The 10,810-nt window shown below is 60.6% G+C and overlaps 4 protein-coding genes across 7 annotated transcripts; 2 read left to right on the top strand and 2 right to left on the bottom strand.

The window, feature by feature from the left end:
* Nucleotides 1-27: 27 nt before the first annotated feature.
* THOC6 (THO complex subunit 6) lies at nucleotides 28-3,092 on the bottom strand. 2 transcript variants are annotated; one of them, XM_004270262.3, is made up of 13 exons: nucleotides 2,951-3,091; nucleotides 2,002-2,117; nucleotides 1,837-1,901; nucleotides 1,643-1,746; nucleotides 1,523-1,560; nucleotides 1,391-1,439; nucleotides 1,198-1,269; nucleotides 994-1,096; nucleotides 859-908; nucleotides 707-769; nucleotides 496-606; nucleotides 276-410; nucleotides 28-196 (listed from the first exon to the last, which is right to left on the bottom strand). In XM_004270262.3, the coding sequence occupies exons 1-13, from the start codon at nucleotides 2,987-2,989 to the stop codon at nucleotides 116-118; spliced, it is 1,026 nt and encodes a 341-aa protein (XP_004270310.1). In that variant the 5' UTR covers nucleotides 2,990-3,091; the 3' UTR covers nucleotides 28-115. The 2 variants fall into 2 exon arrangements, with proteins under 2 accessions (XP_004270310.1, XP_033284911.1); XM_033429020.2 differs by lacking the exon at nucleotides 2,002-2,117 and having other exon boundaries at nucleotides 2,951-3,092.
* Nucleotides 3,093-3,373: 281 nt separating this feature from the next.
* Nucleotides 3,374-4,736, top strand: HCFC1R1 (host cell factor C1 regulator 1). Of its 2 annotated transcripts, none has more exons than XM_004270264.3 (4): nucleotides 3,374-3,508; nucleotides 3,818-3,874; nucleotides 3,988-4,116; nucleotides 4,360-4,736. In XM_004270264.3, the coding sequence occupies exons 1-4, from the start codon at nucleotides 3,414-3,416 to the stop codon at nucleotides 4,493-4,495; spliced, it is 417 nt and encodes a 138-aa protein (XP_004270312.1). In that variant the 5' UTR covers nucleotides 3,374-3,413; the 3' UTR covers nucleotides 4,496-4,736. The 2 variants fall into 2 exon arrangements, with proteins under 2 accessions (XP_004270312.1, XP_012388628.1); XM_012533174.3 differs by having other exon boundaries at nucleotides 3,961-4,116.
* Nucleotides 4,737-4,970: 234 nt separating this feature from the next.
* TNFRSF12A (TNF receptor superfamily member 12A) lies at nucleotides 4,971-7,030 on the bottom strand. The gene is made up of 4 exons (XM_004270267.3): nucleotides 6,875-7,030; nucleotides 6,027-6,131; nucleotides 5,670-5,804; nucleotides 4,971-5,584 (listed from the first exon to the last, which is right to left on the bottom strand). Exons 1-4 carry the CDS (start codon nucleotides 6,966-6,968, stop codon nucleotides 5,529-5,531), a joined length of 390 nt encoding a protein of 129 aa, XP_004270315.1. The 5' UTR covers nucleotides 6,969-7,030; the 3' UTR covers nucleotides 4,971-5,528.
* Nucleotides 7,031-7,094: 64 nt separating this feature from the next.
* CLDN6 (claudin 6) lies at nucleotides 7,095-10,778 on the top strand. Of its 2 annotated transcripts, XM_004270268.4 has the most exons (3): nucleotides 7,095-7,299; nucleotides 7,406-7,735; nucleotides 9,468-10,778. In XM_004270268.4, exon 3 carries the CDS (start codon nucleotides 9,494-9,496, stop codon nucleotides 10,157-10,159), a length of 666 nt encoding a protein of 221 aa, XP_004270316.1. In that variant the 5' UTR covers nucleotides 7,095-7,299; nucleotides 7,406-7,735; nucleotides 9,468-9,493; the 3' UTR covers nucleotides 10,160-10,778. The 2 variants fall into 2 exon arrangements, with proteins under 2 accessions (XP_004270316.1, XP_049555036.1); XM_049699079.1 differs by lacking the exon at nucleotides 7,095-7,299 and having other exon boundaries at nucleotides 7,313-7,735.
* The last annotated feature ends 32 nt before the right edge of the window (nucleotides 10,779-10,810 follow it).

Below are 10,810 nucleotides of genomic sequence, written 5' to 3'. Positions count from 1 at the left end.
ATTCTTGGGAAAAAAGCACATGAAAAAAAAATACCCCAAATTTTATTAGTATAAAAAAAAGAAAAAACCAAACCACTCCGAACCCCTGAGATGGAGGTGGGGGTGTTGCTGGAGGTCAGAAGGACAGGGAGAAAGCTCGGTAGCCCAGATTGGTGAAGACATCCACCCTGCAGCTGTTGCCTGCAGCTGTCAGGACCTAGAGGCAAGAGGGGAGTGACTGACCTGCCCACACGCCCTGGCCTCCCAGGATCCCCACTGCCCCTTGCTGAACCCACCTTGCACTCAGGGGCTGCTGGTTGCTGGTTGAGGCTGAGGCTTAGCAGCCCTGGGGAGGAGCCAGGCACCTGGGCCTTGAGCTCCCCGCTCAGCTGCCACTGATTGACACAGCGACCCTGTCCAGCTGATAGAATCTGTGGAAGACAAGGAGGGGCCTCAGGGTTCAGGGCTGCAGGGGGAGCGGGGCAGGGCTGGCAGAAGCAAGACAGAGGGCCTCACCAAGTCCTGGTAGAAGGTAACGTGCTTCTGTGGTGCCCGCATGGGGAAGACGGTGGTGGGTGTGGAGGATCGAAGGTGCCAGAGGGTTAGTGCTGGGCCACCTCCACAGACCTGGGCAGAAAGGTGGGGGTCCCCAGCCGCCATGAACCACAGGCTTTCAGCTGGACAGGGCCCGGAGCTGCCACCCCATCCTGCACTCTGCCCGGCTCACCATCCAGTCGGAGTCAGTTGCCAAACATCCAATCCAGCGCCCATTGTGGGGCCTCGAGCACTCCTGGGAGGGAGGAGGAGAATAGAGGAGGAGGTGAAGACACAGCAGATGCCCAGGAAGGAAGAAGGACAGAGCATGGGGTGCGCCCTCACCTCGTGCTTGTAGACCTCAATCGTCTGGACCTCCTTGGCCGTGCGGAGGTCTGTGGGGGAAGAACCATAAAAAGTACCCTCCTTGCCCCAGCCTCCCTTACCACCATCTTTCCCTCCAATCAGACATTCCCTTACCCCAAAGCCGCACGGCCCCATCCTCGCCACCTGACAGCACCTCGGGGCTCCGCTCCCGCAGTGCCAGGCAGTGGATGTAGTCTGTGTGGCCCCAGAGGGCCCGCTGCAGGGAGAGGGGCAGTGTCAGGACAAGATCCAGGAAGGATGCTGCTGCCCCTGCTCCCCCACCCCGCCCCTGCCACTCCAGTTCCACAGCCCTCTCACTGTGAAGGTCCCCGTCTCAAGGTCCATCGTATGCAACTGACAGTCTCCCCCCGCCAGGATGAGGGAATTCTCCTGCAGAAGAAGGAAGGATGGGGTCAGAAGAGAATGTCAAGTCAGAACAGGGAGAGGAGAAGGATTAAAATTTGGGCCCAAAACAGGGCAGGGCAGAGCCCCGATTAAAAAGGGCTCAAACCTTGGGGACGAGAAGCAAAGCATTGATCTCAGGTACTTCCAGACTGGTCCTGGGAGAGGGAAAGCAGAGTCAGCTCTTGTGAGGCAGTACCTTCACCCCCACATGCCCTCTGCCCACATGGGCCTGGCTCACCTGTATGGGGGCTGACGACGCCACAGCTCCTTACAGCCCTTCATGGAGGAAAACACTGGGTGACCTCAAAGGCTCTCTCTGGGTCTGGGCACCTCACCCTTCCCCCAGCTCCACACTCACCTTCTTAAGGATCTCTGCCCAAAGCCAGGCCTTCACCTCCCCATCCCCAGCACTGAGCAGATGTCGATCAGTGGAGACCATGCTGTAGACGGGTCCATCGTGGGCTAAATGGAAGTACAGAACCTGAGTGACCCTGTCCTGCTCCTCTCGTCCACCCGGGGGTTCCCTAAGCTGGCCTCAATGCCTGCACCCACCTTGGAAGGTCACCATGGGCTTCTTACTTTCCTCTTTGGCCTCAGAGCTCAAAGCAGCAGACAAGCTGAAAGGAGAGGGGCCTGAGAGTCAGAAGCAGGGGGCATCAGCCCCAGGAGGACCAAGTGCCAGAGCTAATGGATGGTGGGGAGCAGGGGCAAGGGTACCTAAAGATGGCTATCTGCCCGTAATTGTTGCCGGCTGCCAGGAACTTCCCACAGGGTGAGACATTCTGGGAAAAAATGATCATGTGCAGCCGCTGCAGGGCCTGAAATACTTCCATCTGTGGAGAGAGGCTGGATGAAGGCTGTCTGGGGCGTCTGGGACCCCTGAACCACACACTCCTTCCTGCTTCCCCTGCTGCAGTCCGGCCTCCCGCCGCAGTCCGGCCTCCCACCGCACTGACTTCTCAGTTCTCCTTTTTATAGCCCACCAAGCAGGCACCTGTCCATATAGTCCCAGGAGTGGCTCGAAGAAGGAGGTGAGAAAGGGGAGAGTTGAGGCTTGATGCCTATTGGAACTTTTGTTGACCAAGGACTCAGCCTCTCCTCCACGTTTCCTCAACTGTCAAAAGGAGCCCACTGGAGATTTCGTCACGATTGGATGAGCTACTGTATATAAAAAGCTTCGCACAGGGCTGCCTCGGAGAAACCGCTTAAAAAGTGGCTCTAGGGGCTTCCCTGGTGGCGCAGTGGTTGAGAGTCTGCCTGCCAATGCAGGGGACACAGGTTCGTGTCCGTGGGATCCCACGTGCCGCGGAGCGGCTGGGCCCGTGAGCCATGGCCGCTGAGCCTGCGCGTCCGGAGCCTGTGCTCCGCAACGGGAGATGCCACAACATTGAGAGGCCCGCGTACCGCAAAAAAAAAAAAAAAAAAAAAAAAAAAGTGGCTCTATTACTCCAATACAGAAAAACGTACTGACTCCTAATCCGTATCCTGACTTTCATGTTAGGCCCCTGAGGTATTTCTGGGTTACTCTCCCTCCCTCGGGTCAGAATCCGAGTCCCACCAACAGCCCACGCAAAACAGGTCTTGAGCGCACGACTCCTTGCCGGCCCCTTCGGAGCCGGGCATGGACTACAAACCCCAGAAGGTACCACGCATCACGCCCCCTCACCTGACCCAGAGGCACCGCTTGCGGCATGGCTCGCTCCATCTCGAGAAATAAAAGTCCCAGAGTGCTCCGCACGCGACGAAGCCTCACGAGACCGGAAGTGCCGGCGAGCGCCTCCCTTTCGCGGCGCGTCACCTACCCAACACCGGTGGCGGGTCCGGCGTGAAGGCGGCCGCCGCGTAACCCGAGTCCCAGGAGCGGAGGTGACCGCCAAAAAGGTCCCAACACTAAGTGGCGCCCTCCTCAACGCCACTACGCCAGGTCCCTTCCCCTACCTCCCCTCCCCTACCCCGCTGAACCGACCCGCCTTCCAGTCCCGTGCCGTCCGTCTTCCGCGCCTGCGTGGAACCTGGCCGCGCGCGCGCGCGCGCGCCTAAAGCCACGCCCACGTGTTGAGCCACGCCCTCGGAGGCTCCGCCCCTGTCGCCCGGATCCCACCCCTCCGCTCGCAGGACCCCGAACACCAATGATCTTGCAGCAACCCCTGGAGCGAAGCCCCCAGGGTCGGGCCCGGCGCGACCCGCGGGCTGACTCAGGGGCGTCCCGAGGCGTGGACGCGAGGTGTGTGTGGGGGCCCTGGGTGGGCCTGGCCCGGGGGCCCAGGAGCTTTGCTGGGCCCTCAGGGCTGGTCTGCAGGATGACACGCGGTGGGGTTTATCGGCAGGGCTTGGGCATGAGTTAAGACAGGATTGCAGACTCTGGACAGACTCCGAGGCAGGCTTCTGGATGGTCTGGGAGAGGAGGTGACTTAGGCGTCAGCTGAGACAGGGTTGGGCTGGGGGCTCCTGGCTGATGCTGCAGGCTTAGTTGGGCAGATCCTGGGGATGGGTCCAAGAGGGTGGGGTGCTCCTGGCTCTCTTTTCTTCCCAGCTCCCCTCTCCGAGGACCTGTGCCCATGAGTACCAAGCGTCGCCTGGAGGAGGAGCAGTGAGTTTGGGGGCAGGGAGGGACTCCCAGCAAGCCCTCTGTCACCTCAGGTCCCCATCAGACTACCTCTCTTCTGAATATCCCAGGCTGCCTGCCTCCTCATCTCTCCCCAGGGAGCCCCTGCGCAAGCAGTTCCTGTCTGAGGAGAACATGGTCACCCATTTCTCTAGACTCAGCCTGCACAATGACCACCCTTACTGCAGCCCCCCCATGGCTTTCCCCCCAGCTCTGCCCCCACTCAGGTAGGCACAATCCACAATCCACTAGCTGGGCCTTCTGGAGGATCATACCCAATCCTCAGAGCCAATCTCCAGGCTCTGCCTCATCTTGCTATTTTTAGCTTCTAGCCAACCTCTGTTGTTTTCCTACTTGGCTCCTTGGAAGGTGCCAGCAGTCCAGGAGCCCCTGGGGACCTGTACCAGGTGGGGTGTGGCTCTGCCAGTCCAGCCTCAGCCCTGTGCCGTGACTGTCATTTCCTCTTCCAGAAGCCCTTGCTCTGAGCTGCTTCTCTGGTGCTACCCTGGGAACCTGATCCCTGAGGCGCTCCGGTTGCTGAGGCTGGGGGACACCCCCAGCCCCCACTATCCTGCAACCCCAGCTGGGGACATAATGGAGCTCTGAGTGCTGGGGGGCAGTGCCCCTGCCCACCTTCCTTCTTCCCCACAGCAGGGGAGGCCAGCACTCCCACGAAGGGAGCAGCTGCCCTGCTTTTCCTCCAGACCAGGCCTCTGGGCACCAGGACCTTCCCCCAACAGAGGACACTGAGCCCCACGGAGCCCTGGGGTGGGAGGCGCAGGAGCATGGGAAGGGAGCCGTCCCCTCCCCAGAGAACTGAATAAAGATTGCTGAGCAAATGAAGGCTACAGTGTGGAACCCAGGGCCTTTGGGAAAGGGAGGGCAGGGCAGGGGTGCTGGATGCTGGGGTTTCTTCTCAAGATCTTCCCTGGAAAACGGTCAGGGCACAGCCAGGTCCTGGCAGGCTGGGCTCAGGCATTGAGAATGTGTGAGTCAGAGCCTCACCCCCACCCCCGCGGCTGACTCACTCCTCCCTCCAGCTCTGGGAAGTCAGGCTGGGATCATGCCACTCTCCAAACCATTTAAAGTTAAAGATTCTTTTATTAATAAATTCTCTCCCCCTCCAAACTTTCTTCCCAAAATAAATATCTCCCCCCTTTTGGGGGTTGGAGGGGCAGTGTCTTAGGGCCAGCCGTGCTAGAGGGCCAGCCCCCTAGTGTTAGGAACAGGTCCCTAGCCCCCCAGGCTGAGACCCCCTGGTGGAATTTCAGTACATCTGAGTGGGTGGGTCCTGATGTTGTGTCTGTCTCTCAGGTCAGCCTGGCCCCCAGGCCATAGTGGGGGTGGGGGGACCCTTGTGCAAATGCTGTGGTTCCTTAGTGTCAGCTGTCTGGCATGAGCCAGCCAGGGTCTCCTTTTCTATTCTGGAGCCAGAGTCAGGGCAGTCAGACACCTTGGAAGGCCCTTCTGAAGCCTGGACCCAGGCCTCAGAGAGGTGACTCGCTGTCCCCCATCCCTCCACACCCCTGTGGTTGGAGCAGCCTGGCTCTGGCTGTGTCTGGGAGGCTGGGGCTGGCTCCAGAATGAATGAATGAATGATGAGTGGGCGCAGCCTCCTGCTGGCAGGGGGCGCTCACTGTCACTGGATCAGGGCCACGCCAGGACAGCCCTCCCCGCCGGTCTCCTCGATGGGGGCTGCAAGATAAGAAGAGGGGCATCAGGAGCGGGGGAGTTGTTGAGGAATGATGAGGGGCCGTCGGGCGGGCAGGGGCACACTTACTGGTAAACTTTTCTCTCCTGCGGCACCGTCTCCAGACCAGGAATCCGGAAAGCAGCCCCAGAACGAGGGCCAGGCTCAGGGCACCCCCAAGGATGGGCCACAGCAGCCTGAAGGAGGCTGGAGGGGCCGCAGCGCCTGGGGGCGGGACTCCAAGTCAGACCTCGCCCCTCTAGGGACCAGCCCCGCCCCCTAGATCGGAGCCTTAAGCCTTTCCTCCACCTTGGTCCCTACCCCAGTCAGAGCCCCTTCCTCAATCCAGCCTCTCCCAATTAATTCCACAGATCTGCTCCCCTCTCCACCCAGCAACCCTCTCCCCCAGACTGGGGTCCGCTCGCCTCTGGCCCCGCCCCCACTCACAGCCCAGGCAGAAGTCGCTGTGCGGTCGCGTGGGGCACGATGCGCAGTCCATGCACTTGTCTAGGTCCGCGCTCCAGGAGCTGCCGCGAGAGCAGGGGGTGGTGCCTGGGGAGGGGGCCACGAGTCAGAGGCGGGGGGCGGCTATTTTTGGGGCTGAGGTCAGGGTCGGCCGGCTCGAATAACGTGAGTCACCGGCGCCCTCCCTCCACATTCCTCACAGGTGACCGCACGGCCCGACCGGGACACGGCAGCGCGGGGGAGAGGGGGGCGTAGTGCGGGACGCTGGGGGAGTGGGTCAGGTCCCCATAACAGCCCCCCCGCCGCCGCCGGCGGGTGACTCATTCCTGGGCACCGGGCCCGACCCCGGTCCCTCCCCCCGCATAGCTGGGCACTGAAGTCACCGGATGGAAGGGGGCACCCCACATGGTATGGGGGGCACAGACCTCCGTGCCTCTCAACACCCCCCCAACTCTCCGGTTAAGGGGGGTGGGCAGACCCGGTATTGATCAGGCTGGGGGCGTGCCACCTTACCGGACGGGACATCCCTCCCTCAAACTTTTCTTCTCTCTCCACTTCCGAGTCCAGACTCAGGACCGAAGCCTCCCCCGCCCCCCAAGTTGGACAGGCGGGAAACTGAGGCCCGGACTACGGATGAAGCTGGGAGCGAGATGGGACCTCTCCTGGCCAGGGAGCGCGGTGTCTGGAGACCACCTGACCCCGGATCCCCATGTCCGCCTAGTCCCCCCAGTTCTGCCCCCCCCTCTAGGCCCCCAATGACGGCTCCCCGATCCCGGACCTGGGAGTCCTCCGTCTCCCACGCCCTCCCGCCCAGCCCGGGCCGGGCATACCTGGCACTCGCTCCCCGGCCGCGGCGCGCAGCAGCGCCAGCCCGAGCCCCAGCACGAAGAGCCGCGGCAGCGGGCGTAGTGGGCCAGGAGACATGGTGTTCGTCGGGCGGCGGCTGCAGTCTGCGCTGGCCGCCCGCGTACCGGGGCAGACAGCAGCGGCCCCGCCCCCGCCTTCCGGGGCGGATCCCTAGCCTCTCCCCGCCCCATGATCCACCCCTAGATGCCGGGTCCCGCCCGGACCTCTAAGTTCAGTTATTCGCTCAACAAACGCCGTCTCTGTGCGGGAGCGGCCAGAACGCCAAAGGGATGCAGATCTGGCCCTGCCTTCTCGGTGCGGAAGCCCAGGAGGTGCATGTTGGGCGAGAGGGCGGATCTGACACGAAACAACCCAGCACAGAGAAAGCTGTTTCTTAAGGGCCCCGAGGGTATGATAATAACAATACAACAAAAATAATAATACTGTGCCCTTTAATTTCTACCTTAGGACATAGTTACATAGTAAAATGTGGGCTTGTTGTCTCCATTTTTCAGACTAAAATGAGGCTCGGGAAGGTTAGGTGAGTTCCGGAGTCGAGCCCCAAGTTCTGTTCGGCTCCATACCCTGCCCCTTGACCCACTGCTTGCCGGACTTCAGCCAGTTGATGCCCTGCACCCGGGCCAGATGGGGGAGCAGCGGCTCCAGGCTCGAGCGCCCCCCACTGACGAGGTTGGGATTCGCGCGTCCGCCGCGGTCTGGACTGGGGTCTCTGCCCCTCCCCTGGGCGGTGGTCCGGTGACGTCATTGCCTCTTTAAGACCCCCGCCTCCGCCCCAGTCCCAGCACTCCGCCTGCTACTCCGAATCTTGGTGGACTCCTTTGCAGGTGAGCCTGGGGGAAGTGTGCGTGTCGTGGGGGAGGGGGTAGGTGCCTCGAAGATAGGGGGGCAGGGGGAGTGGCGGAGTTGGGTTGGGGTGCGCGTGAAGAACCTGAACTGATTGGGCGGCAGCCACCCAGGGCCAGGAGCCCCTGGGCGGGGGGCTGCACCAAAGCCCTAATGGGGTCCTTTGGCGGAAGGGTTAAACGCCCCTCCCCCCAGCCCGGGGACAAAGGCACCGAAACCCAGGCGCCCCTCCCCCACCTGTGCTTCCCTCTGGGGCGGGGCTCCCTTCCCCCTCACCTGCGGGAGCGGACCCTGCAGCTAGCGCCGCCATTAGAACCTTCCAGGGTGCGCGGCTTCCAGGCCGGGGGGCTGAGGACACCCTTCTTCGGGCCAGACTCAGAAGGGAAATAGGGATCGAGAGCGGGAGGGGACGCCCTCGGATGAGCCGAGCCTGTAGTGCGTGGAAAGGGAAGGGGTCGAGAGCAGGGACACGCTTGTAAGGGAGAGGTGCTGGGTGCCTAGTCTGGCGTGGCCCCGGCCCTAACCCGGCCAGAGTCCTGGAGGGCTGACACTGGGTTTGGGATTAGCGCCACACGGCCCGCCGCGTCCTATCTCCCCCCAGGTCATGAGTTCGGCCCGGGTTATGGGCGGGTGCAAATGAGTGGAGAGTCTGCCCTCTGGCCACCCTGGTGGGCCCGGTGCTAAGTTTAGGTCCGAGCCGTGCGCGGGAACTTTGGGCAATGGAGAGCCACAACGGGACCCTGAACGGAAGGGATCCCCCGCGGCGACCTCCAACACGAAGTGGGATGTGAGGGGGCCAGGGCTGCCCCAGAGGAGATGTTTCACTGGACAGACCCCAAGGGTGGTAACTTCTTTTAGGGAAGTTGTGTCCTGAGAGAATGGCACTTGGGGCAAGAATACACAAAAAAAAGTCACCAACCTTGGGGGTCTGCTCTGTGGCCCCCCTAGGGGAGGACAGAAGGGCAGGAACCAGGGAGGCAGCCGGTGGCCTTGGGAAAGGAAGTGCTTCGGGGTGGGAGGGCTGTTTTTGTTTTTGTTTCCCACCATCTCTCCTGCCCCATCCAGGGTCTGACTGGGTGGGATTGGTTTGGGCCAGGCAGTGGCAGGCAAGGCCAGGGCTGACTGGCCACCATGTACACAAGATCTTAAGATCAAACTGGCAACCGCCTGTATGGGGTACAGAACCAAGTTGGGGTGAAGGGTTTGGACATTTATGTTGGGTGCTGGGAGGAAACTTGTATCTCTATTCTTGGTGTTAAAACTAAGTTTTAAGCCTGAAACTCATGGCTAGAGCAAACCTACCACCCATTAACCCTGTGGAAACCACCAAAAAACTGCATTCTATTGTTTCATCCCTTTTGCCCCTTTGTACCCAAAGTAGCTGAAGCCATGGGCAAGCATGTGCATAGGCTTTATATTTCATTTGCACTCAAAACAACTAGGACTGGGTTGCTTACTTTTTCACTCTTATAAACTAGTGCCTGTCTGGGGAAAAAAAAATACTAAAGCATTAAATGCTCATTTTGCCCATGAGAAAATGAGGCTCAGGGAGCATGCCTTGCCCATGTTACAGGACACGGTGTCCTGATTCCCAGGGTTCATACTCTTGGTGTCCTGTGTGGTGGCCATGGCATGTGGCATGGGGGTTAGCATTCACTGGGAACCAGGGGCTGGGCCAGCTGATCTTAACGTTACTCTGCTTCTGTCCCGCAGTGCAGCTCCTCAACCTCAACCTCACCATGGCCTCTGCTGGTCTGCAAATCCTGGGGATTGTCCTGACACTGCTTGGCTGGGTGAATGCCCTGGTGTCCTGTGCCCTGCCCCTGTGGAAGGTGACCGCCTTCATCGGCAACAGCATTGTGGTGGCCCAGGTGGTGTGGGAGGGGCTGTGGATGTCCTGCGTGGTGCAGAGCACTGGCCAGATGCAGTGCAAGGTGTACGACTCGCTGCTGGCGCTGCCCCAGGACCTGCAGGCTGCCCGAGCCCTCTGTGTCATCACTCTCCTAGTGGTCCTGCTCGGCCTGCTGGTCTACCTCGCAGGGGCCAAGTGCACCACCTGTGTGGAGGACAAGGACTCCAAGGCCCGTCTGGTGCTCATCTCTGGGATCATCTTTGTCATCTCAGGAGTCCTGACCCTGATCCCCGTGTGCTGGACTGCCCACACCATCATCCAGGACTTCTACAACCCCCTGGTGGCCGAGGCCCAAAAGCGGGAGCTGGGAGCCTCCCTCTACCTGGGCTGGGCAGCTTCTGGCCTTTTGTTGCTGGGTGGGGGGCTACTGTGCTGCACCTGCCCCTCTGGGGGGTCCCGGGGCTCCAGCCATTATATGGCCCGATACTCGGCCTCAGCCCCGCATACTGCCTCTCGGGGTCCCTCTGAGTACCCCACTAAGAATTACGTCTAATTCGGGAAGGGGAGCGTGGGCTCCCTTGAGAGTGGAGCCTAACCCTCTGAGCTGGAGCCATGGCAATGGTGATCCATGACAGCTTTGGTGTTGTTTTTGCTTTATATTGGTGGGGGGCGGTGGTTAATCCATTTGATAACCCACCTGGGCTCTGCTACTGGCGTTCCTCACCTTTGGATGATGGAGCCAAAGAGGTGATGCTTCAGAGTTTCTGGATCTTTCTCCACCCTGGACACCCCCATCTTAGAGACCAACCTGGAGCTTTGGGCCCCATGTGAAGGGTGCTTGCTATCCAGGTGCTTTCATCCTGTCCCCGAGAGTTCCTGCTGATGTTGGGGGTAGGACCTCCCTAGGCCTGCAGAGACAAGCCTTCCCTTGCTGGTCAGGCCTCTGGAACCCCCAGGGGCTTTTGAGCCACGTGTAGCCTCTAGAGGAGCAGGTGATAAGTTACCAAAGACCCACCCACCTCCAAGTCTTCTGACCTCTGGCTTCTCCATCCTGAGTCATGTCCCCCCTGTGCTGACCCCTGACCCTCCCATCCCCAGCCCCTGTGCACTTCTGCCATGTCCTGCCCACACTCACCAGTTTTTACTAAATAAAGCACATTTTGTTTGGTTACTTGCCTTTGGTGTTGCTGGGGGTCTGCTGAGT

The sequence above is a fragment of the Orcinus orca genome, chromosome 16 (genome assembly GCF_937001465.1).
Source record: "Orcinus orca chromosome 16, mOrcOrc1.1, whole genome shotgun sequence".
NCBI classification, from domain to species: Eukaryota; Metazoa; Chordata; class Mammalia; order Artiodactyla; family Delphinidae; genus Orcinus; species Orcinus orca.
Note: the sequence above shows the minus strand (reverse complement) of the source record. Positions and strands in the feature narration are given on the sequence as shown.